Source organism: Eufriesea mexicana, unplaced genomic scaffold, assembly GCF_001483705.2.
Source record: "Eufriesea mexicana isolate 0111107269 unplaced genomic scaffold, ASM148370v2 scaffold106, whole genome shotgun sequence".
Taxonomy (NCBI): domain Eukaryota; kingdom Metazoa; phylum Arthropoda; class Insecta; order Hymenoptera; family Apidae; genus Eufriesea; species Eufriesea mexicana.
This window is the reverse complement of record NW_016908282.1, coordinates 782,859-808,891: the sequence shown is the minus strand read 5'-3', so window position 1 is coordinate 808,891 and position 26,033 is coordinate 782,859. Positions and strand designations below refer to the sequence as shown.

The window sequence follows — 26,033 nt, the reverse complement described above, 5'->3', positions numbered from 1 at the left end:
ATATTTTATGTGTACTACTTATTGTCTGTTTGCTCAATTTGATTTTAAGTGTCATCATTGCAGTATCCGAATTGTTGGTCAATAATAATTCTATTTTATTGATATCAAATATCTTACCTGCAACTGTTGTGAGCTTGCTTTTCATTCAATATTTCTTCGTGCTTACTGTGATAAATGCAATTTTTGTGAACCTAAATTGCGTTATACAAAGCCTTTATCAAAATAGGGTCGATGATATTAGCTTATATCATAGTCGACGCATATTCATTAGTTTTCCAACAATTCATGTTCTTGTTCAAATTCGAAACATATATAATCTCGTTTGCGATATTTCCAACGAAATTTCCCAATTTTATTCTTTGCCTATCCTCATTGGACTTCCGTTTATTTTTCTCACACTATTGTACAACATGTATTATTTCTTCCAACCATTAATGATTAGAAATGAAACCTTGAATTTCTTGATCTTGATAAATACTTTACTTTGGGTAATATTGTCCTTGTATCCACTTGCTTTGCTAACTTCTAATGTCACCAAAGTCGTAAATGAGGTAGGAATTTGAACCTTCTGCCTGGAAAATAATTACTCTAGGTAATTCAGTACACTCACTTGCAGGTCGAAAAGACTGGAAATATTATACACATGTTATTAAATCGTACGATCAATGAAGATATGAAAGTAGAGGTGAATGACAACTAAAGAACGTGATCCTTTTAACGTTGACATTGCCTAACATTACGTTTCTTCTAGCTTGAGCAATTTTCACTTCAGTTACTACATCGAAAGGTGAGATTTACAGCGAACGGGTACTTCATATTAGACAATACATTTCTTCAGTTGGTAAGCAAACGTGATTAAATAATTCCATCCCTGCACGTATATGACAACTGACCCTTATTTCATTTTCGCTTCTCGCTGTTAGATGCTCGGCACGATGACTACATATATGGTGATACTGATTCAATTTCAAATGGGGACTCCGATTTCAAATGTGTGTTCCTGCAACTGCACGCAGTAATTATCTCAAAACTACGGTTATTTTATAAATTGCGAACTGTATTTAGTTTTTAGAAACGTATAAATAGAAAATAAATGATATGGTGGATATTTTTGTGTAACGTGAGTAAAAAGAGTTTCATTTCTAAATTTCGTTCGGAAACCAAAGTGTTGCAAGAAAAAAGAAAAAAGTACGTAGACATGCAAAATGTTTGGTGAAACTTGTGTGAAATAACTTTTACACATAATCGATATTGTACTTTTTCTTTTTTAATTAGAATTTATCAGCAATTCCGTTAAAGAGGACTAATACATCGATTGCATGCATGGCAGCGAATTATATGATTGCAGCTGATTATATACATTGTTACTCGCAATGAGTCTCTTCGGTTCTTCATACATTATATATATATACACTTCCAACACGTCCAATGAAGTGTTTGAAACGTGTATACTTCCTATACGAAAGTTATTAAAAATTGTTACGCATATTTTTATTAGTGACGGAAATTAATCGATACTCGATAAGAGGTTAGGGATGGAGGACTCCGATGTGTCTATATACTTACTAAGCTTATTGCTTGCCGTAACAAAATGTTCTTCGATGCTGCCTCGATATCCGAAGTAAAACGCTCTAATTTCTGTTTCGGCTAATATTTTTCACTTTCGATAAACGTCTGACGGAATTGTTTCATTCCGTTGCAGATACGCTGGACAGGTAGTTCGATCTAACTAATACGCGATACAAAGCGCTCTCGTGATATTTTTATAAAAAGTTGCAGCATATGTGTTAGCGGTTTTAAAAAAATATGCAAATCGAAAATATATTTTCTAGCAGAACATCGTATCACGTGTACGTATTTACCGTTTTGTTAAAATTTTATCCGCACCTTTCGAAACAGGGCTTGCTTTATTTCGCGCATGATTTACAAAAATGTTCGAGTTTTCAAGTTAAACGAAACGCGCGAATAATCGTTCTCTGGCTAATTGTAAGAAAGTATACACTGTCCATGAAATGTTCGTTTCTTTTATCTAATCACAACCAGTTAATACTAAAACGGTGATCGTAGCCCGTAGTGTACAATAAAACATTGTATCCCGAACGGGATCGGGATGTAACTAGCCCGCATGTAACTAGCCGAAACCAATAACTTTTTCTCCCATTGCGAGCGTATAAAGAACTGCGAATGATTTTCTTTCTTAAATATATACAAACACACGTAACATCTACACAAAGTATTGCCTCGTTTCGTACTTCGCCGTATGTATACGTATGTCGATAGAGGTGTTCCAATGTATGTCGTACAAGGCTTGTTGTCCCTTGCCTTTTTCTCGTCAATTTACAGTGCTACATCTTCGCGTACCGACGAACTTATCACATAGCTCTCGAGTGGACTTGCAAAACCTCGAACTTTATTTCGACGTGTGATAATTGGATAACGTGTCATTAAAAAATTCATCGTATCAAATATTCTTTTTTAATCCTTTCCCACTAATCGTCCTGTCTCCGTCAGTCTGCGTCGATGGAAAATTGGCGGAGAAGGATAACAACAGCTTGTCCGTGCAACGGACCTGCGCAATGTTCGCTTAAATTTTTAAATATCGGGACGTTGCACACACTATCTGAAAGACTGCAGTACGATAAAAATCTCATTGTCCGCTTCCTTTTCCTCAAACAAGAAGGATATCCTTCAAGGGACGGCGTTACGCATGGAAATTTAGCAGGGCTAGAATTTCGATTAGAAAACATGGAAAACTTTTCTCTACAGACAAATTAATCCTCCCGTGCGAGTGTCCTTGTACGCGAAAGTGACATTTCACTGTTATCAGCGTAAAAAAGATGCTATACATTTATGGTATAATTAATATATTGTCGCTGTTGGCCGGTATATCGAAAACATTCCGAAAATACTCTTTAATAATTCGAATAAAAATCAATGGAACTAGAGTTACTAGCGTTGCGTTGGTGTTGGACAAAAATGAATCTCGTCGCTTATTTTTGTTTACACCGACAACCCTTTTTGGCGCTTTCACTCTGCGATCGGGAACGCGTGTCGGCCAAGCTCCTCTGCGAGACATCCCTCGAAGGAAACGTCGATATATCAAAGGGGTTTTCTTGGCGTACTCACTATGGGCAGAAACTACTTAATCCATAGAATCGCTAGATTATAAGTATAATACTTATAGCACACTGATAAGAATAGATTCGAGATTCAGCGATGACAATTCACGCGTTCACTTACCAATGAATCGAATCTTAAATCTAGGACATTCTACTTTAAATTTCAGTGGTGTGCGCTTTTTTCCTTTCTTTCTTTTGTTTGTCAACGGATAATAGGTTCATATCGATTACATCTAGGTACCCAGTTAGTGGTACTCGTTAATAATTGCACTCGTCCAAGTTACGACGCGATAAGACAAGATACCCCAGTTTTATTTCCCAGGAAATGAAATAAAAATTGTTCTTCTGTCGGTGTTTCCATTTTCATACAGTTTCAAAGTGATCTGTACGCCTTGACTCGTTTATCGTCCATGTAACAATTTTCTTCACCACGATGATCGCGTTTAACTTGGCTGCACGATAACGTGCACGATGAAAATTAAAACGTGCTCTGTAACGATTAGTCGGGGCCAAAGAAAAACAGAATCTTCGGAATCGTTCAAGGATCGAATAGCCGTTCGAAGGAGGATCGCGAACGTTCGTTCCCAATGAGCCGTTGCTTTCGTTAGACAGAAGTCTCGGCCGAGGTAGTGCCGTTAATCGTTAACGGGCTGATGCTTTCCTTCGATCGTATCAGATCTACCTGAAACGATGAAACCAAACATTCCGCATAATTTCGCGAAACGCACGCACGACCAAAGCCAATCGTTTCAAACAAGCATCTACATAAATGGAAATCTTGAAAACTTTCATAGCGTAGCATCGAATACACTGAACCGTGATGGCAAATATTTGTTCCGACAATTGTATTGAAATATTTGCTACAGCTGTTTAAATCGTGTCTCACGGAGACTACATTATTGCAACAGATAACATCGCTTCGCGATCATACAGGAATGGATGCGAGAAATGCGCTCAATTATTCTAAAACACGTGCACCTAGATTAAGCTACAAAAGTGCAAACAGTAATGATCGGAACGTGCAAGAATGAATGATTAGATCGATCGTACTGCGATATCGTGATATGCGGAAAAAAATATCAGGCCCATTGAAATCTTTTCTGCTGCTTCTATTATAATACTCATTCGTGAACAATGCAGGCTGCAACTTAATTATGCAACGAATAATACGCTCGAAAATGGATCTGAAAGATAAGTCTTCTTTTCTACCAGAGTCGTCGTTGTTCTTAAGGAGAAATCTATCTAAGACGACTCCGTTTGAGGGTTCCGTGCAGCCCCCTTTTATACTCTTACTCACAGTAGCGTATAAAGGGTATGTTGCATGCCGGTGTATTGGTGCTCTTGCTGTGTGACTTGCCATGTGATTTATCGGTTTGGTGATGGTGGTGGTGGTAGTTGTGGTTAGAATTTAGAGTCATTTACGTTTGTCACCTTGATAGAGATCCCACTGTCATCTTCGTCTTCTTCAGTCATCGTAGTCAGCCTTGTAGTCTCGTCGGTCATCAACGAGTTATCCTTCTTCGAATGCTTCTTTTGCTTTCCGGCGCTAAATTCCAGACAGTTTATTAACGTCTCTTTCATCATTGCACCCTATTAAATCGAGCTCGTCTACACCTACTTGATCAATTTAACCTGTTTCGTTTTCTCGTTCCCTTCGTTCACTTGTTGCCAAATCCCGGTTTTATTCACCTCCTCACTGATATTGATGCTCGCCATTGGAATCTTCATAATATTACCATTCGCCAGCGAGATTTGTATATTTCCTGATGGGCCATATTCCATGGACTCGTTCTGCTCCTAAAAGACAAATAATAAAATCAGCTTTAAGCTCAGATTTCGTTTCACAGGTTTAAGAGAGAAATGAATCAAGCCATGCATCGAACTCAGCAAAACTCTCGGTACTAGGCTTCACAGACTTCGAAGTGGTAGATTTAGGTATAAGAGGAAAGCGGTATTTCGATTAGCATCGTTCGAGCTGGAAGTGGAGAAAACAAAAGAATGAAATTTGCATTCGGCCGAGAACGAGCAGGTATCGCATGAAAAGGTAGCCTTCGTGACTCGTGCAGAGCCGAATCACCTCAATTATTCTATTCTTTCTCGTGATACTATATTTATAGTATCGACAGAGCGAATAGCCGGAACGACGGTCTGTATCCATGCCATCGTTACCGGGATCGCGATCGCAATCAATTTATATCGCAGTGCACGACGTCTGAAGTTCAGCGTAATAAAGGTATGTTCTTCAGCAGGGATATAGATACAAATGTTAAAATTATTCTCGATGCTGGGGAATTATGGACGTGCGCTTATGGTCACGTACCGATGACAGCCGCAGGATTCGACGACCACTGGTACCTTTATGTCTCTGGCATTCTTTCGTTTCCTTATCGATTTTCCTCTCTTTATTTGAGTTTCTGACCACTTACTCATTTCTTTCTCTTTCTTTTTTTTTGCCTTTCTCTCTCCCCTTTCCCCGATCATCATCTGTGCCACAGTTACTGTGCGTTTAAATCAGATACTTGGATCTTAGGCGAAAAGATTTTAGTGCATGGAAACATCTGGTAAAATGGCAGATTATTGCGAATCACGAGAACAGTAAGGGAGGATTCTGGTTCGATACCGTGGGTACAATCGATTCCACGTGTAGTCTGGTGTTCATCGCGTGTCGGAGATTTCGATAATTACATGCAGGACAGAGTGTATTTAACTCGTGTATCGTGTGCCGAACGTGTTGATAAATGTTGCATAAGGAAGAGCCGGGATTACAGAGAGATTTGTGTGTGTTCTTAAACAATAATGTATTTTCATATGTTAAGGTAGGTAATTTGTGCTCGACGACGCATCGAGCGGATACACGTGTATCAGTTGACAGACGAAACATTGACATCGTTATATTTCCCGCGTGTTGTCACGAAGTGATAATGACATTTGGTAAATTTAATTAAAAGGAAATAATTTAAGAAAATTTCCTCCATGTTTCGATAGAACTTTTAGGCCGGCAGAAAGTAGCGATGCAATGTTCGTTTCATGATCTTTTACGATTGTATAAATACCTTTGATAAATATGCTTTTAACTACAATCGGTATAATTTAACTACAATAACTTTCCTAAATTTTCCTATATTTAAAACAATTGTATCCAAAATGCTATTATTCAAACAACGGTATAACTATTACATGTAATTAATACTGGTCGGACCGAGCACTTTGGCATGCGCAGTATGTGCGTTAAGAGAATTTTTTGGTCGTAAACATTGTGAAATCATCGAATACATTTTTATTTTTACTAACTTTTGTACGAGCCATCTTCGTCATTCAGGCACGTTTATTGGCAAACTATTATTGCTTCGATCGAAGAGACATTAACGATAAGACGGCATGACGGCTAATAAAACCGTTAATTAGAATAAGGCGTAGCAAAATTTTAGGCCACGTTTACGCGATCACTCGTTAAGATGTCACGTTGTTCGTCGCGTTTCCGACACAATGCGGTTTCGCCGTAGTCGCAGACAGTTACCGTGACCACGGGGCAAATATTAGCCACGCGATCACTTTTTGTGTGCTATTTACGACCAATGATGGTATTTAGTATTCGTCTCACGGTGCTAACCTCGCCGCTCTCCAGTTGTCGAAGATCGTCGGCATGTTTCTTACTAGGTTCCGGCATTACGTCGTCCAGAATCTTCAATTCGCGTTGAGTGAATATCAAGTCCAGCGATTTGCGTATACCGATCATCACCACCAGCTGCGTTAAATATCGTTTGATTGAGAAAGATATACCAATCGGTAAGGATTATCGTTTTCAGCTATTATTATTTGATAAATAACAAACCATCAAAGGGAATAGAATGGAAGTGCTGCTAAAGGATTTGATGATCCATAAGCAGGCTAAACAAGCCAACTGTATCGTTGTAAACAGATGCACGCGTTTCAATGGAACCTGTAACAGTTAGATCATGAAAGTTCTGATCTCGAGGAATGTATTGACAACTAGGTTTTAAATTATCTTACTTGTCGAAGGAACATATAGTCGGGTTGATATTTAACCGGCATCAGCATTATTAAAATCCTGTCAAAAAACTGAAGTCCCTTCAATGAAGCGACTCCCATGTAAAGAAAAACACCAAACAGTACCGGCATCGGTATGTGTCTCAACATTGGCGTGAGTAAAACCGAGCAGCCGATCATCAAAAAGATCAAAATGTGTGTGGCACGCTGTTCACGGACACCTAGGAACTGCGGTTTTTCACCTGGTGCGGCACATTCTGATTCCAGTTTCAACGAGTTCACGTGATTGATCGAAAGCACTGTCGCCGCGACGAACCAAGGCAATCCCATTACCGAGCAAATTTCGATCAGGATTGCGAGAATGAACAGGTCCAAATGATAGCCACATCCTTTCTAAACATGAACAATACGCTTTATCGATACTCTTCGATCTGTTGTTTTTTCTTTTCAGCAGAAACCAGGGACAAGCACTTGCCTTCAATTTGTTCTCTTTTCTATTCACTATCACGGCTGTAATTTGTTGATCCATAAAAATCAATATAGTGCCTAAAAGAGCTGGCAGACACGCAACGATAGCGCTCCACCATGGATTACTTTGAAAAGGCCAGATGATCCATCCTCGATCACCTAATGTCGGTTTGAATTCCTCCGGCACCTCGAGCTTCGGCGTCGGAATATTCACGAAATGATCTAACGTGCTCATCGAAAAAATTGCGATAATCACGGCAAAATCACTGACAACTTGTCTGACCTGTATGGATAGACTCATTGAGTGACGGTTTGATTGCGTGCACTGTTTTTACATAACGCATAATATACCTTTGATGGAAAGAAGAGAGCGTTCTTGAAATCTTTGAGCTCGACGGATAACAAGAATGTGCCCATGAATAATATAATTGACATGAGGAACACATCGGGTATATAGTGTGATTGGTTGCAACCATCGCCCACCAGCGTACCATTGAAACTCTGAAAGAAAATTAACGACGTTCTAATCAGCGAGATAACATCGTGTCCACCCAGACACAGTACGTCTTAAGATTAAAGTTATCGTTGCAGTATGTAATTTCGGCTAACGAGTAGCTCGATGTCAGCGTTCAATTATTAACCTGGCATGTTTTTTGATCAAGCGCCGTCCAATTAACATTGTCGTAGCTAGACGGTAGGCTGCTATTTGGCAGATTACACCAACACTCATAGATGTATGGATCGTTTGCGTGAGTATTAATAGGGTATTTCTTGCCGATGGACAATACATTTTCAATGGCCTGAAACATATGAATTTTTAGGTGCCTGCTCCAAATATCCTCGATTAAAAGCTAACGAATCGAATTAAAATTTAAGAGCTTTCGATTCTCGCAGCTATTTTGTCGTCAAGATCGAGGACAATCGAACTTTTGGCCAATGGTTTTGAAGCCCGCGAGTAACGCCACGATTAGACGCGTATACCACGATTCGTGACCCAAATGCCGTCGATTTCGCTGATGGTGCGTTTTGCGAAGCATACATAGTTATATCCCATCCAATTAACCCGCATCGCTCCAGAAGGACACGGTTACGCAATTAAGACGTACTAAAGTAACGAAAACCATTTCTTTGCGAATACGACTCGATTTTCCATTGATCATTTATATCGATTACTTACCTTGTAGATAAAGATAAATGCAATGAGCGTGGCAAAATTCTCCTCTGTAAATCGTGTGATGTAACACACCAGAGCACTTGCGTCAATCGCCACGAGGATTAGCAGAATCAAGGTTATCCACGAGCCGATCCAGAAACGGAAGGACATGTAATTCCATTCCGATTTCCTATGAGAATAACGATAACGCTACTACTACGTCAACACGAAACGCATTACATCGTTACTCACTTGCAGAATTCATAGACTATTGTCTCGAAGACCAAAACGGGACCGGTCGAACCGAGAATAGTGAGGGGTTGGCCAGAGAAGAATCCATATCCGATACCACAAACAAAACCGGAAACAAGCGACTCCATGGCGGCCATATTCTTTCCCGTAGCTTCGCCCAGTAAACCACCAAATGTAATTATAGGTGAGAGGCAGGCGAAGTATAGGAAAATAAAAGAGGCTACGCATTGAAGGGCCAACGCGTCTTTAAAATCGGAGAAGTAAAACGGCGCTTTTCTCTTTATATCATTCAGCAAGCCACCAAAAATTGTGCCAGACCTCGAGAGCCCGGATTCTTCCCTCTGCTTCTGTTCATCCGCTTCTTCGTCTAATTCTTCCTTTGGTTTCTCTTCCTTAGGTCGTTTCCTTACATCCTATCGGAGGAGTTGATCACCGAATATTAATTTGCAGATTTCTACCTGTACATATTATACCTGTGAAGGAATGGCAGCTGGCGGTTCTATTCTGATCGTAGGATCCCATTCTCCTGGTGGTAGAACCGTAACAGCATCCAGGAATTCGTCAATTCCAGCAAGCAAATGATTTCTGTTCTTGGCCTTGTAAGCCACGTCATGGAAGACCTCATCGGACATCAGAGTAGCCATGGCACGACCGATCTCGTGAAAACCTGTGATTCCTCCCTAAGATGACAATGCAATTGGTAGTGAAAGATTAGGGTCGTATAAGCCATGGAAATGCTTCGATGTCGTTTTATCCAGCATATTCTCATTTCACTCGCGTTTTGCGATGCGTAATGAATGGAGGATAGAACGATTAATAGAAAGAAGTGAACGCGACGAATCATTGGGAAGAAGCGGTGGATTGAGTCGATCTCAAACGATAATCAAGCTCTTGTTCAAGTTAGATAGGAATTGCTTTGTGTACCAGTCTCTCGAGATCGAGAATAGTCCAGGCAATCAGCGTGGACAATTGCTTCGTTAAACCGTTAATTATTCGAAAGGAGCGTTTCATCGAGTTATCTCGAATCTACATCTACCCGATAGGTGACGCGATCGATGCTTCCTCATTCATGCATTCTACAATTGATATTCGAACTTGAATCGCTTTACCGCTTGTCGAAGTCTTACCGTAGGTCCCAGCAAAACAAATATAAATCTCGTTGGCACAGGAACTTCTGTTAAGTCACCCATTATTCCAGCTTGGCTTAAACGAATAAAGGCTGACAGAGTTTTATCTAAAAAGTCGACTTCTCCTACGAGAATATTGCTTGCCTCAGCTCCCGCTGGTATCTTCCGCATAAAGTGTGTATTACCCTGTCAAAGAGACCATAAAGAAATATTTGCCGCTCATAAATGCGAGAGGAAGGTTGCGATTATTAAATATTACGAACCCTATGATTCGCATCTCCATTTTCTAAAGCGGACGAACTGTGATTTCTGCTAATTGACACGCTGCTTGGGCTTCGATCCATTCCGTTGGTGCCTGGTTCTTGGCCTGAAAGAGATCTAGCTTACCGCCTACTGCATCTTTCCAAGGTAAATTAAACGATATGTCGCGTGGGCATCGTAATCGAGTGGCTACGTATTTTTCCGTTTCCTCTCAATTACCACCGCTATCCAAGGCCGTTAAAAGTTGGATAGCCGACGGCCCACATTCGCATGTCCAAAGCGTTTTCGAGTTGCAGGAATCTGATACCAGCGATTTCCTGGTAATCGGAAGAAAACTTATAAATTATAAATCGGAACATAAATTAGAATCGCTCTTCCTCTTTCTATTTTAGTCTACTTGATGTGAAAGTTCTCAAATCGAAGGTTTACCGTAAAAGCACACATGGTTCTTACATTAAATGTCAAGAGTATATTGCTCAACCCTTGCGCAGGATAGTCAGTGCCGTAAACTGTTCCAATAGAGTGACTACGTAGCTACAATTACTCGATGATGGAATCGATTTTGTTTTCCACGTTTCTACTCGCATCGATAATCGTTTATCGATAGAGGCGTTATTTTAAGCGATTATACCAGTTTATTTGGTTCGCGATTCCGACAACTCGCGGCACTCTCGTCGTTTAGATTTTTGTATACGAGAGTACGCGTATAGAGCATTGCATATTTGCTACGGGAAATCTACGGCGACGAGAGGGTTTTCTGGTGTTTTAAAGAGTAAAAAAAATGCAAGCACGGTAAAGCAGTTTACCGGGATTACCGGGTATGGCAAGGAAGCGGCTACCGGCATTCAGCGCTGCCCCACTGCCGTGACTGGTCGTGCCGGCGATCGCCGGGGCGGAATTTGATTCCTCCACTAAAAATGAGCATGAAACACACACCAGGATCGTCCTTTATTTACAGAGGAAGGATCCAAGGGGAGGAGGTAATCCCATTTCCATTCGTCGGTAAACTACGTTTCGCGAACAGTTGCGCTTCGTAGTCCGCTTGATGTCGCACTGTTTCGCGACATTGTAATTGTTTATCGTTTTCGAGAAAATAATGAAGTTCAGTAGTGTCGCAAAGAGGAAAGGAAAATTAGTTGGAACGCTGAAAAGATAGACGTTAATTGATTAAAAGTATGACGGTTGGAGTATAAAGTACGATATTGGGTAGTTAAAGTATACATTGAGTCACGTGCATATTATACAATTAGAGCGTAAGATCATGCCTCGTGATTAGTATTGCGAAGGTTCTCTTACACGTTCGCGCGATCGTGCACTTTTTCTGAGTCGCTTGTATCTCGGGAGGACGAGAAAATAATTGCTCAGATTTCCGTATCGGTGCAGTATCGTTACAGTCGCAATAGTAAATGCCCGATATTCATCCGACGCTAGCGTCCCCGTTCGAATTTCTTTCACGAGTTCGATCGATAACACATGTCTGATCTGTGCAATGCCTAGCTACTGTAAACACCGAGAAGTCAACAGAGAAGAGGAAAACGAAGGGAGGAGATTATATAATCGATACAGAAATATTTATCGGGAAATATTATGCAATCGAGATTCGTAATATATACAAGAGAGTAAGAAAGGAAGAAAGAAGATAACAAAATGGAGAAAGTTACGAAGTATACGAGAGAATGAAAGACACTTATGTACTTGTACAGTCAATTAAGATTTATAAGAACAATAACCACCTGACAGTCTAACCTTTTAGTTGACACATCGCGAACCATGTTGTAAATCCGACCACGTGGGGTATGCCGAATTCGTCTGATTGAAAAATAAGAGACAAGTATAAATATTTAAACTACGAGGCAAGTGAAGGCCATACATGTAGCCATGTTGCAACACCATACTATGAATTTTGTCATTGTGCCAATCGAATCGAATCAGGCGTGTACGTTCGTAAACATTATCCATGGGATAAACATTGATGTAGGTTGAAACATTGTTGATACACAGGGGTTAGATACAATCGTACAATGGGGGTCAAGGAATGTTAGAAAGCTGCGAAAGCACCGTAACCCAAGCCGATTGAGACTGCTTAGCACTCTGGCCTATATATGTATACCTGGAACCAGAAGGTACGGTCCTTTCAAATCTTTCGCTTCTTTCGAAAGCAGAGCCGTATTCGAATTCGGACAACTGCTGCTGCGAGCGACAGAGGGCGCGTAGGCGTCCCTAGCGTCGCGACGCCCCTGTAAATCTGATGTCAACAACACATGGAAACCACATGTACAGTCGTTATCTGAAAATGTCGAGCGTTTTGCACGTGTTTAATCTGATAAACTCTGGATAGTGTAGATGTGAAGGCGACGATCGGATATTTTCGACCTCATGGGTCACATACCATCTAAAGTATGTTAATCCGATTTTGTGGTGAAACTTTGACATACTGATGATTATTTTAAAAGGGCTTGTTTAAGGTAGAATAATAAATAAACCATTTTTAAAGGGAAAAGCGGATAACAAATAAAACATAAACATCAAAAGGAAATATTTGTTTGAACCATCAAGATAACTGAGGGATCACGCTCTAAAAGGATCTCGTGCATGAAAGTTCAAGTATTAGTATTTTTCTTCTTCGTGTAATATCAAATTACTTGATCGAATGTTTATAGTGGATAAGTAGAATCTGTAAACTTACTTTTCGAAGAAGAATGATTTCGGCCTATTTCAGCTAACGATCGGATAATGGGTAGCCTGGACATGTTGTTATCTTTGCGTCTCTCGTGTTGGTGCCGATGCCTCACTAGAAGAGCTTCCTTGACCTGCACTCCAAACATCATCTCAGTTAGAATTTGTCTAAATATTTGGTAAACTATTCCGCTTTCCTACCTTTTCCCTCGATTCGATTGGCAAGGAGCCCTTGTTGATCATGTTATCAAGTACTAAATCGGCGATTTGTTCCAGGCTCGTTGCTTCCATGTCCAACATCACTGTGCCATTTAACAGCAGGCTTCTTAATTCGAAGAGAGCGTGTAACGAGAGGGTAGCTACGTGAGGTTTGCTCCACCTATTTCCACCCTCCTCGACATCTTCTTCAAATTTGATCCACCTGAAAAATATCTAGGTAAATATATTCGTCGCGATGTTAAAGCAAAGTAAAATTACATCACTGTCAAAAGTAGATGATAATCGAGACGTTAAGATTACCTAGCTGTTTCTTTCCACTCCATCTCGTCGCCATCCTTGACGAGCTCTTCCATCTCAGAGAAAAGTGGATGTGACTCGTGTGCATCATCGCCGACTTCTTCGCCGAGGATAAACTGCACCCTTTGGGCTGGTGGTGTAACTGTAATTTCATACGTTACTTCGTAAACTCTTTGTTACAGAACGAAAAAAGCATTAATAATTCGTGTGAACATATATGTATATATATGTATACACATAGTAAAAGAATACGTTTGGTAAAGTTCCACGTATGAGACGGTTAATTATGCTACTTGTAACGTTTAGTTTAAAGTTGTATGAAATGATATCCAATGACCTCCAAATAGCCTCGAATAACCTTAATGATCTGTTGACGATCTTAAGATAACAACAAAATGACCTTAGACGACTTTGAAATCGTCAAATGACCTTGAGATGGCCGTCGTATGACATCGAAACGAACTTTCGGATGAGCTTGAAGTAAACTTTCAATTGACCTCGTAATAGTTTTCAACGATTTTCAACTAACACCGGTATGATGGAACGACCTTTGGATGACGCCGATATGACCTTGAACGATCCTTAAATGACCTGTGGTATGTATTTTGTAAACGTGTATCATAGTGCAATAAAAGTTATTTTCAGCCAGCTAAAGCGCATTGTCTGTAGGAACAATGAAAGTATGGTGTGCGTATATCGTCAAGTAGTAAGGAAGAAATGTAGGATACAGAGTTCGCGTGAAAGGGGGTTGTTACGTTCAACTCTGGAAATGCGATCTACGCAGAGAACGAGTAGTTATTTTCAGAAAATTTTGGTATAACAGTATCAGTTCGAGCAGTGCAGAATAATCAACGCAAATTTTGCGTGCATAATGACGTACGGCACATGCACACGCCTAAGAAAAGTGTTAAAAACGGAAAACACATGAAAACAAACATATCTTTTATTTCTTTGTCGGTAATCATCACAAGCTGTTCTATAGTGCGGCATGAATCGTAAGTGGAATCGCGTGTCATATCGGAAAATATATAATCGAGACCATTCGTATGGACTGTGCTTAATTTAGATCATTATCAGATATCGTCCGCGAAACAAACGTTTCTCACGCCTGAAAAGTTTGTCGGCTCATTTTCATTTCGCGGAATACATGAAAGGTAAAAATGATCCGCATTAACGTAAATCGCGTCACGCTAACGAACCCATTGCTCTTTATGTAACAGCAATAAACAATGTAACGAGACATGATTCACGGAATTGTACACAGAGCGATCTGATCTGATAAATATTAATCTTGTTCTAGCTGGATCACGCTACTACGTGAGGTAGAAGCTACGAATCTAATCGAACGTAATTACCATCCCGTCAAATTGCCGAAGCGATTGTGACAACCTTGACAAGACTCCTGGAACGTAATTCGTTTTCGTTGTTCCTTTAAATCGACAGCTCTGCCAACAATGCGACTAAATGATTAAATAAATGCCAAAATTTCGGTATTTGGAAACTTTGTTCTTCGAGCCATTTCAACTTTTACGTACGAATGGTCTCTTGGTAAGTGTGTTCGTGAATACATAGAATTCTGGTACGTGTTTGAGCTTACGTATCATTTCGCCGTCGTGATTGCAGATACTAGATAGTCGACTCCTTCGAGTCATCAGCAATTGTCCTGAAACGTCAACGATACAACAAACATTGACGTTGTGCAACTCCAGCTCTCCCAAATACTCTCTCATAGATCAACGTTTTACAGCAACCCAGCACAACCGTACAAGAATTTCTGCAAGTCTTTAAAACGTGATCATCTTGAATCGACAAGAAGTCACCTAGAGCCAATCGTTTGACGTTCAACTAATTATCGCAGCGTAAGTAACTTTAGTCAAGCGAAATTAAAAATGTCGATTGCAGATCAGCCGGATGACAGTACGACAGAAAAGAAATACGAGCCCTAGCTTTGATACAGCAAACATATTAGATATGTGGTACAAACAATTCGATATCAGCTTCCGGACATCATCGACAAGGATTGAACAACCGCGATGAACATAAACTCGTAGGCTCGTCGAATATTAGCTGACTTCCATTGAAATGATTAGGTAACCGAGCAAATAAATTTTTTTTTTCGCTATGGGAAAACGGTTGTTTATAACCATCTCCAATACTATCTCCAAGATTACAGGACTCTAGGATAGTAACTATTAAATATTATTTGTAGATATGTCCAACGAGTTTGATAAAGATTTATAAGTAACGTATAAGGGGTAGCTGCACAGTATCTCGCGAGGAAAGGGTTGAGAACCCTTGACCGATATCGGTCACCCTTCTGTATCCGGTATGCCAAAGGTAGGGTGAACAGCCGGAGAAGTCGTGACAAGTGGTTGGCTGGTTGCCACATACCGTTCAATAATGCCGCAAAGTGCAACATACCATGGAACGTTTACACGCGCGTTCTACGGTAGCTACTTGAACAACACGATACCGCTAATGGGAATATAACCAACAAAGTCGTTTCCAAAGTGTCACGGTCCGTTTAAGTTCACGCGTTCGCCATTCGAAAGCATCGCATACTTTCCTTTATTTCTAGTCATATTCGCATAAGAAGACGCGAACAATTTACTCGATGCTTCGCGATCCTTAGGGGGCTGCACGCTTCTCGTAATTGTGATTGTCGTTACATCTCTACTTACACGGTCGATTAGTCGGTTGAAATCGCAAGAACCGAGAATTTCGATGAAAATTTCCAGCTTTCCAGCTCCTTGTATCTCGATTCGAAGTGGCTTTCTTCTGCCGGTTGGAGTAGATCTTTTCGAAGCCGCATGAGAGCGATTAACTGAGTTCGGTATAGAAGCACCGAGACTACTTTAGCCTCGAAAACTCGTGACCTACAAGAGACATTTGTCTCCCGTTTCTATTCGCGGTGGTTATCGATTACGCGATGAACATCGTTCGTTCCTTACCCAAAACGAAACACGACGAGAAATCGGACAAGACGAGATTAGATTGTTCCTCATACGGTCTGTGTTAACCGATCGATCGTTTTACCGAAACAATGGGCGTGGATCTGTCACGGTGGAACTTTATGTCTCAGTCAACAGCATAGGGGAAGTTAGACGCGGGAGAAAAACACACTGGTAGCCCTTTTACTAGAACGCGGCTCGATAGGTTGACGATCCGGAACGATCCGGGAAAAGATCGAACTGGAGGGCAAAAAGCGAACGAAAGAATAGGAAAGCAGAAGTACAAGCACAAACTTACTGGGCCTATCGTTGTCGACATTTTCCTTATCGGCACTATACGTTTGACGTTGCGAATGATGGTGCTTGTGATGACGACGGTGTCTTCTTTCGCCTGGTAGATGCACGCCCACATACACCGTGTGCGCTCTGTGACCTGGAAACAGATGAAAGAGATCTCGAGTCAGTGGTTCTCGGACCGATATTACACTAGTTCCTATGATTATCGATGATAAAAATTCTATCCAGCACGGCAGAAAGAGAAATTAACGCTGTCACGACCTCTCCTCTATCGGTCGAAAACACTCGGTGTGTCTCCGCTATCTTTAACCGTCGATCCACAGATTTATATCCTCCCGATGGCCCTCTCGATCCTGACGTTTTCTCAAGCCTTTATTCTCGTTCGTTTACCATCAATGTGATAATAGGCGAGAATCGAAACAAATATCCGTGGATCTGATAGATAATCCGAATCGATTTAATCATCTGAGGAATGTCGACGGTTCAAGATCGCGTCGGGACAGGTGACCTCGGATCCGACATTTAGCGTACACCAGGATCGCAATATTGATGAACGAAATAATGATTTTCGAAGCACCTGCAACGCATTCTGTGAGCAAACACCGAAGCCAGATTCGTGTATCCGGCTGACCTATGCGCGAATAAGCATCATTGGGCCAATTAAAAGCTAAGGAAGCGTGAAGGTGCGAAAGGAGCTTTCGATCATTAGCGGATGTTTCCTGACGAGTTCATTGAGAAAGGAAACGAAAGAAATTTCGATACCTTCGTAGTCTTTCTCGGTGTAAGATTGATGAGTGATCCGAACACCGGGATCTTTCGAAGCCTCGTCGTCACCTGTCCCACCTGCGTGGGCCGTGCCACCTCCACCTCTGATACCCGGCTGCATCCACGGTCTAAAAAATAAATCGAACGCACACGTGAAACCATCAAGTGATTAGGGTAAAGTTGATTTTAGCAAACTCGTTCCACGATGGTGATATGAATTCGCTTATTCGTTTCTCTATAAAAGATTTACCTTGCTTTGTCGCAATTGCAGCGACACGTTCAAAAATATTCCGGTGGTTCGTTATCGAAACGACATCCGCGTGAACACGATGGCGACTCGTCAGCTGCACTAGCGGCACTCGAATATACGCGACTCTCCTCGAAAGTGACCGATAACGCGTAAATCGTTCCCCCGAATTCTCGTCTTTCAACGACGTTCATGAAGGAAAAATGCGTGTGGGATTGTGGAATAACTCGTCGCCGGCCGTCTGCTCGCGGTTACCGGCAATGTACACGCGATTTTATAATAATTAAACTTCCTCGACGGGAAGTACTTTGTTCGTGTCGCGGTGCGAGGCACGAGCGTCCTCTAATTTTCCTCTTCTCGCTTACTTTCCATCGAATCTTTACGCGCTATATCCTCGATGAAATTTCTTCGGCTGTACATGAAATAGAGAGTCTCGCGATGGACCATTTCTAGTATACCGTCCCGCACAATCCATGTTCCTTCGCTCATTTAATTACACACGGATTAAACTTTAATCGCGATAAGCGTCAACGATGTCGCGAAACAATAGGAAGAGATTCGTAAATTTCTATTTCACGTGATCGACTCTGGTTTCTTCCGCGCGCCGAGCAACTTTGTAATCTTCGCGAAACAATAGAGGTAGGTGAAAACGCGCGATATCCGGTAGCTGTAAGGAACTCTTGTCCTTCGAGTCGACGATGCTAACGAGTTTAGCGAAACAAAAATTTCCCATCGATAAGCATTCTCTAACATTCTAACGTAGGTAATAATTGTAGTGGGATCGCAAGCGGCTGTCATGAGATACGTGTAATCGGTTGACGCGTGCGATCATAGGCACGTCGCTGATTACTATGCCAAAGCAGATTCGTTCTGTGTATGTCGCAGATGTATCTCGTGTCTAATAAAGCGTCGTAAAAGCGCGGTTCTTTTGGCGATGCGTTCCGTCGACTACACAGAGCTACGTTCACGGAGGGTAATAATTGTAACAATGATGATGATAATGTTCGAAAGAAGAGTTACGAGATAGTGTTCAGAATTTACGAGCGGACCATAAACATCTCGCGCTATAACCAAATCGTGTTTAATAACTAATCATCATCCTCTTTTCAGGCCATTCTTATGACTTCAAGCCTTCTCGAAATCGTGTTCCGTTTTCCCATCTGCATGTTATCTGTACACCGAGAAGAAGAAGAAACGTTCATCAGTGTTGCAAAAGTAACAAGGGAATTAATTTATAGACGAAAACAACCTTTTCAAAAGATCATTAAAAAGAATACACGGAGAAGTATGTAGCAATGCATGACCGTGAACATAAGACTGCTCGTTATCGAAAGAACTGTGTATACAAGTGTATTCATTATTTCATCTTTGCGTCTGCTCTGACATTTGCTATCGTTTCTTTCCTTTTGTCGATTAAACGAAGTTCTCGAACGAAAGATCGGAGTGCACGAGTCAAGATAAGCAGATTAAAGTTTATCGTAAACGATATCGTTAATAACCATCCAACAACCGCTAATACCCGTGACATTCTTCGCTATTCGTACACGAGTTAATGCGAACACTAGTCGCATTGAAAGTTGATCGTAAGATGAAAATACACAATTATGTATAATTATGCACAAAGATATATAACCGGTTTCTTATTCAATGGATTTTATTTTTCAGAAGGCTCGAGAATATGCCGATGGTTCGTATGCAGACACACGCGTTCGCCGAATATTAGAGATAGCAGGGTGACGGAAATCGATGAGATTTTCGGTGTAACGAAGCCAGAACATTCGAAGAAGCTTCCTCTAATCGAGGCCGATCACGAGAATGTCAAGATCGCGACAAACGTCGAATGGTTACCCGAGGATTACCAGCCGTCAAGTGGATAATTACCGCGCTATGATTATCTGCGTTCTACCTATGTATGCGTTTATAGATGGTTTTACATAATGGTAGGCCTTCCCGTCCGTCACTTCGGTAAAGGGAGAGTGGCATAATAAACGAGGGGCTGACACGATAATTGTTTAATTGTCAGAGGTCAGTTTGGTGTCTGTTGATACGAAAGGACTTAGAAATAAGGCGTTTCGAAATAAAGGGAAGATCTTCGATTTAATCGGAATAATCGTCGCTGACACGACATTAGAAATTCCTCGTCTGACGAAATGTCCCATCAAGATAAACTTGAAACGGAATCGATGCAACGAGATCAAGATATGTATAAATGATAGTTGACAGTAAAAAGTCCACGAAATTCACGATGATCATTAAACGGAAAGGTCCGTCGAGCTGGCCAATGAGTACATTAATGAATGACAACAATGTCAAATGAAAAAGTCCTTGTGATACGGCATTTTTTGTAATTCGAGCAACGGGGTTCGTACGCTCGACAAAAGTTGTGCTACTCGTGCAGACACCGATATGTATAATTAAAACGTGAAAGAATAACGATCGAAATAACTGCTCTCTACAGAGAGTCTCCGTCGGAACGTCTCTACATACTCCCCTCGATTCGTGGTACACAAGCAAGTTCATACTCGATAGCGATTTCTAGTTATAACGAATTCATTTGATGTAATCGAAGACTATTGGATCGTTGAGAACAACATTGTCGCGGAAAAATGACGCGCGTTAACATTGAAATTATTCTCACGCGTTGGCAAGCCACTGAAGATTTCGCAATACAACGTGTTACGCGTGTCGTTTTCAAGAATATCATAATGGGCAAGGTGAGGCCAGAAATGATTTTCACGCCAGAACTATCGAACGAATTAAAATTATCGATTTCGGATATCTTCCTTTCGTAATTACTAAAAGCATGCGGATACAAAATTGATGTTAACTTTTCTTCAGATAAAAACATATGTACATAGCTATTCGTGTCCATCGTATCACTTCGATTATTATCATTCGAGTATTTAGTTACACATTACATGTCGGTAGTTCTAATGATAAACTTCAGAACTACGATGGATGTATATAACAGATACGATGGCGCGCTAGAACCAAAGACACGTGGATGGCACACCGTACTTAATTTCACAGAATACTCCGCGGTAGTACCACCCTTAGCAAAGGGCAAACGGACATCTGCCCCAGGCAAGTAATAAGAGGCTCGATATTTATTGTAGTTACTTCCATGTATCTGTAAGAATTGGAGGAATGTAATTGCAATAGCTAAGATACCCAATTTTTCAACGTACTTTTCGAACCAATAAATATTATTCTTATAATAAATTTAAATTGGAATATAGTGTGAAATCGCGCAAAATTTATCACTTTTCAACGTGCGAGACACGCGAGACCATTCTTTATTTATCGAATAAACCTTTATCTAACGAACTCTCGGTGCTAGCCTGAAAATTCGGTGCTGATGCAGAGCGACATAAATTGAGTAGATGTCATCGCGATAACGGTGATAAAAGAGAGGCGGTGGTTTTTAGATAAATCATGAGATTTCTAATAATCTCATTGAACTTCAATACTAAACAATATATTCCCTGAACGAAACGGATGAAGAATTTTATGAAACAAAGAAAGAACGACGTTGATTGATTAACGATAAAGATGGCGACAGAATTTTCACTCCAGAGATAAAAGATAATATGTTTGGTATTTAAACAGGACGATACGGATAAACGATACACCCAAAATCAGCCTTGAACAAACGTTGATAACTATTCTTATCTATTGTGTTGGACAACAAAAGAGGTCAAAGTGCAATGTTTAGACTACGGTATCTTCTGTGTCATCTGTATTAAAAATTATAAAATTACGCTATAATTCTACAAAATGAATTTTTCTCCAACACGATAATCTATCGTTTCTCGTTTCCCTCGTCAAAACGTAAAATCACGTAACTAGAAGATAAGTTGTCTCGATCGCTTTCATGATGTCGTAAGTTGAGAATAAATCGGTAAGAGAGACACGAGTCGTGAAAAAATACACGTGGTCGTTGAATATTTGCATCGTAGTTATGCACGCCTCGAATCAAGGACAAATATCTTTACCTCGTATCGTTCAAATCGTAATTGTTCCAATTCATGTTGGTCAGTTTCTTCTTTTGGTACTCGACCAAGGAAGTCCGCGAGTAACACTTTGGCTACGGTTAGACGAACAGCGACAAAGTTGAATAATTCGTCAAACGGCTATCCTCATAGTCGAAATAGATTATCAAGTAAATACAGTATCAAATAATAGTAGGTGTAGGCGTGATGCACACGCTGCTACGCTGGCACGTTGACACGCTTGCAAGCTGGCTGTAGAAAGGCGGGGCGTAATCGTGATCCTCACCGGTTGATCGCACTCGCGCTCACTCTTAGAGTTATTGCGTAGCTTACACGCACGTTTACGTACGTCTAAGCAGCACGATGATCGTCGATCGACTGTTTACCACCGGCTGACACTAGTGTGTTTGTGTTCAAAAGGCTTTTCATCCATGATGAGCGGTAGACAAGGAACACAAGCCTGTCCAGTCATCGCGCGATTCGCTACTAGTCATCGGTTACTCGCTTTCGCATACACATATCGACTGATAAGTCTGCATTACCCAGATAATCGAAAAATCGCTCTGTCGCGCGATGTTTAGAAGATACATAATTCGAACGTGTCTAACTTCGTTTTACCATTCACTAATTGTTTTAATTCCGCGATACAGAGGACCTGAAAGACCTATCAACCTTATAACAATCCTGACTTTTTAGATCTGCAAAAACAACCTTCCATCCCCTTCGCGAACGTTAAGCATCCCTTTTTCTTCGGGCCTCTTGCCCATTCCTTAGGGCTCTTGAGCGAATAGTTATTATTCAGAAGACAATCGAAGATCTAAGTAACGCCACGCGTATAAACTATATAGATAAAATCAATTTTCACATAATCCGCGTACATTTAAATTTGCACTGCAAAATCCATATCAGCTGTTACAGCGATATTGTCTATTTGTTCGTTCTTTATATTTCTTCGTTAACTTCTTTAAGGTCAATATATTCGAGGTTGCTTTATCGCGGAATTAGCTTTACTCCTTGTCAACTGTATCGTCGCCAAATGATCATCGGTCAGACTGCTTGTCGCAATTATTTCTCTAGCTGAAATCTGTCTAACGGATCGTTCCAAATCGTCCTCGAATCGCCACAATCTACAAAAATATCAAAGAATGGATGAAAACCGCTTGAAACCAGAGCCAACTAGTTATCGTTGAGTCGACCAAGATTTTCACACGATTGAATACAGGCAATATTACAAGAAAACGTGGCCAAGGTGGGGAACGTGACTGCAACGCGTCAAGAAGCACACGCGATCTACTTAGCCTTTTACTCATTATCGAGAGTACTGATAATCGTCGGTAAAAATACGAAGCATTGTACCAGACAGAGTGTTTGTGACAGAACGAAGCGCCTCTATAATAATTCGTATCAGTCTATCGTTCCCGATTATCGTTTGTTCGATCATCGTCTACCTTTTCAGTGCCAATCGATGCGGCTGAATTTTCCAAAGACTACCTTACATTTAACTGGAACGATTTCTGTTTGTCAGCTTGTTCGTCAACCGATCCAGGAATAAGATCGTTAATAGCGTTTAAGTGGAATATAATAACAGATAAAGCCTGGAGCTTCTGATAAAAAGACACTTAGAGAAGTGGTTATCGGTACGATTCTATTCACGTGTCTAATCTCGTCTACGGGAAACTCCCGGCGCCCGGTTTCGCGTATCACTTTTACGATATCGAAAACCACTTGGATCGATCTCGGTGATCCACGATAATTCGCGCGATATTCCAAAATATTCACAGTTTTAAATTGAAACTGTGCCATTTTCGACTAATTCGAGTAACGAATTAAATAAGGAAGAAAAATCTCGTAGGTTACTCACCTTCTGGTTCGCTGGAAAACTCTAACGTCCTTTGATCGCGAGTTTTTCTCTGTACACTTATCACGTTTTATCAAGCAGCCCGCATCACCGCGCTAAAACCCGCACGTCGGCGCACTTGCTTGAAACAAACTTGGCGATTTTGATCGGCTGATCAACAGAAGCGCCAGTATCCGCTATTAGGACCTCATTTCACGTTCGCCACTGATACATGGATGTACACTGAAAGCAAAAACAGGAAAATATATGGGATGTTTGCGTGGCGAGGAAACATGCAAGGGTACCGTGATTTAATTTCTTATACAGGACGAAGGAATTAGTAGAAATCAAACAAGCGCGATTTTTTAAATCTGAAACTTGTTAAAAATTCGCAGGCATCCCTTGCCTTTTCGATATCTCCATTTTGCCATCGATATGTGAGAAGAAAACGATCGACTAACACTCTTTTCCTTTGTTTCGTTAGATAAAAGCAGTATTTTCCATATTTCCAATCTTCGTAATTGAACATGGAAAATTTTATTTTCTCTTCGATGTATAAATGTGTATTTTCCATTATCAACTAATTTTTACCAACGATTTATATCCCAGAGTGTAAGTAAAATGCGAAAGTGAAGAAACTTTCAATTTAATTTAAATATTCTCGTTGATCGGTGTAAGTGAAGGATGAAAGGGATACAAGCGTTCGAGTAAAACAAAACGATTCCCCTTTTTGCTCGATTGTTTTTACGAACAATGATTCAAAGATCACGTGTCCAAACTAGTATCCATTCCCTATTTCTAATCGTACTCTTCGTATACGGAAAAGAAATTGTAAGACAATAATTTCGATTACTAAACGATAATTACTTCTATTTCATTTCTAGCCTTCCAATGATTTAACTTTCCATCATTCAGTGGTCAAAATGGAGATAACGAGCTCGAATGAAAGAGTCAAAGAGACATGGAACATGGAGTGTATGGAATAGAGAAAGTACAGCGAGGAGTACATGAGAGTTGATTCTGACAGGTGTCAGACGGTAAAACGATTGAAAGATGACAAGATCCTCAAACACCGAAGGATTTAAACACGCGAGTTTTATGAGTTTTCCTCAGCAGCAGAATGGAAAGTGGAGCCCTGATCGGAAAGGACTTGTTCCAAGTTCAAATCGGTTGTAATTAAGAGGGAAAATCGTGCAGAAAGGATATGCTTATTATACGTTGCTAGAGTAGTCGTTGAACTCCTGTGTCGTATGTCAAGGATCACACTATATGCAAAGACTCGAGCAAAGAACGTGCGGCGCGTATCCGCGGCGCGAGCATACTGTTACTCGCAAACAGGGAGGCAGCTTCACCCTCTACGGTATTGATCTACGTGGGCTAGTTCGACTCGTTCCGCCACCAGCCCCACCGCTGCTTCGTGAGCGTCCACCGACCGATGGCTACCGATCCATCCACTCTAAACTGTTCATCCCCTTTGTATTCTCCTCAATATCTTTCTTTCTCATCATCTCATCCGTCCATTTTCCTTTCTCTCGCATGTTCCCGAATCGACGCTGTTTCAGAAAGACATAGTTTAGAAATCTGGATCAAACTCGCAATCAGAAACAAGTTTGAATACGAAGATGATTGAAACGAATTTAAAGCTCCCTAGTAGAGCGATAATCGAGATGAATCCCGCTTACCTGTTGACACTTAAACATGTAAGATAAGTAGAAATTAATTCATTTACAAAAGTTCTTCATTGGAACAACTTTTCTTGCATTATAAAACATAAATAACATTCAAGCGTCAAGGCAAATAGAAGATTCAACTTTAAAACCATCCTGCTGACATTGTCTCGAGAACAAAACCGTACTGTATATCGATTTATATTATTATGCATACGTTTAATATAAAGCTAAAACAAATTTTCATCTCCCAAATTATTAATCGTACGGACACGTTTTATTTTCTTTTTTTCCATTATTACTTTGATAACATTAATGGAACTGAGACCGTTGCAAATTCTATTCATTTATTGTAACAACGTGTTAAAAAATACAAGATCCCATTTTCAAGAAGTGACATAACATAAATATAAATAAATTTGAATTCAATTATTATCATAAAATTTCATAAATGAACAAAATAATAAATACATGAATAAAAGTCAGGCATTAGTTTCAGATTTGTAAAATGTTCAGTATATGAATCATTTATATAAAATTCTATGAAATTAATTTGCATTTTAAACATTTTACTCGTGTTTTAATAATAAAGAAAAAAAATGTCGAACGAAAACATTATTTGCTTCCAAAGAACAAATATTATGATATACAAAAAATTTTTCTAACGATATTTTGTAAGATTATAAAGTCATCGGTA

General features: G+C 40.4%; 2 protein-coding genes across 12 annotated transcripts; one reads left to right on the top strand and one right to left on the bottom strand.

Moving 5' to 3' along the window:
• Positions 1-351: 351 nt before the first annotated feature.
• On the top strand, positions 352-890 carry LOC108555062 (putative gustatory receptor 28b). Its single transcript, XM_017910555.1, has 3 exons — positions 352-551; positions 617-685; positions 752-890. The coding sequence occupies exons 1-3, from the start codon at positions 411-413 to the stop codon at positions 857-859; spliced, it is 318 nt and encodes a 105-aa protein (XP_017766044.1). The 5' UTR covers positions 352-410; the 3' UTR covers positions 860-890.
• Positions 497-25,180, bottom strand: Ndae1 (Na[+]-driven anion exchanger 1). Of its 11 annotated transcripts, XM_017910551.1 has the most exons (24): positions 21,836-22,300; positions 17,591-17,721; positions 16,830-16,964; positions 15,178-15,243; positions 13,584-13,722; positions 13,266-13,485; positions 13,075-13,198; positions 12,499-12,675; positions 12,135-12,197; positions 11,204-11,299; positions 10,391-10,494; positions 10,128-10,313; positions 9,474-9,680; positions 9,001-9,413; positions 8,773-8,938; positions 8,237-8,395; positions 7,947-8,096; positions 7,603-7,878; positions 7,131-7,520; positions 6,952-7,059; positions 6,730-6,864; positions 4,738-4,916; positions 4,542-4,665; positions 1,336-3,801 (listed from the first exon to the last, which is right to left on the bottom strand). In XM_017910551.1, exons 1-24 carry the CDS (start codon positions 21,868-21,870, stop codon positions 3,724-3,726), a joined length of 3,861 nt encoding a protein of 1,286 aa, XP_017766040.1. In that variant the 5' UTR covers positions 21,871-22,300; the 3' UTR covers positions 1,336-3,723. The 11 variants fall into 11 exon arrangements, 9 of the variants coding, with proteins under 9 accessions (XP_017766040.1, XP_017766034.1, XP_017766039.1 ...); XR_001890745.1 differs by lacking the exons at positions 11,204-11,299; positions 12,135-12,197 and adding an exon at positions 497-572 and having other exon boundaries at positions 1,567-3,801; positions 4,551-4,665; XR_001890744.1 differs by lacking the exons at positions 11,204-11,299; positions 12,135-12,197 and adding an exon at positions 945-1,006 and having other exon boundaries at positions 1,567-3,801; positions 4,551-4,665.
• Between the last annotated feature and the right edge of the window lie 853 nt (positions 25,181-26,033).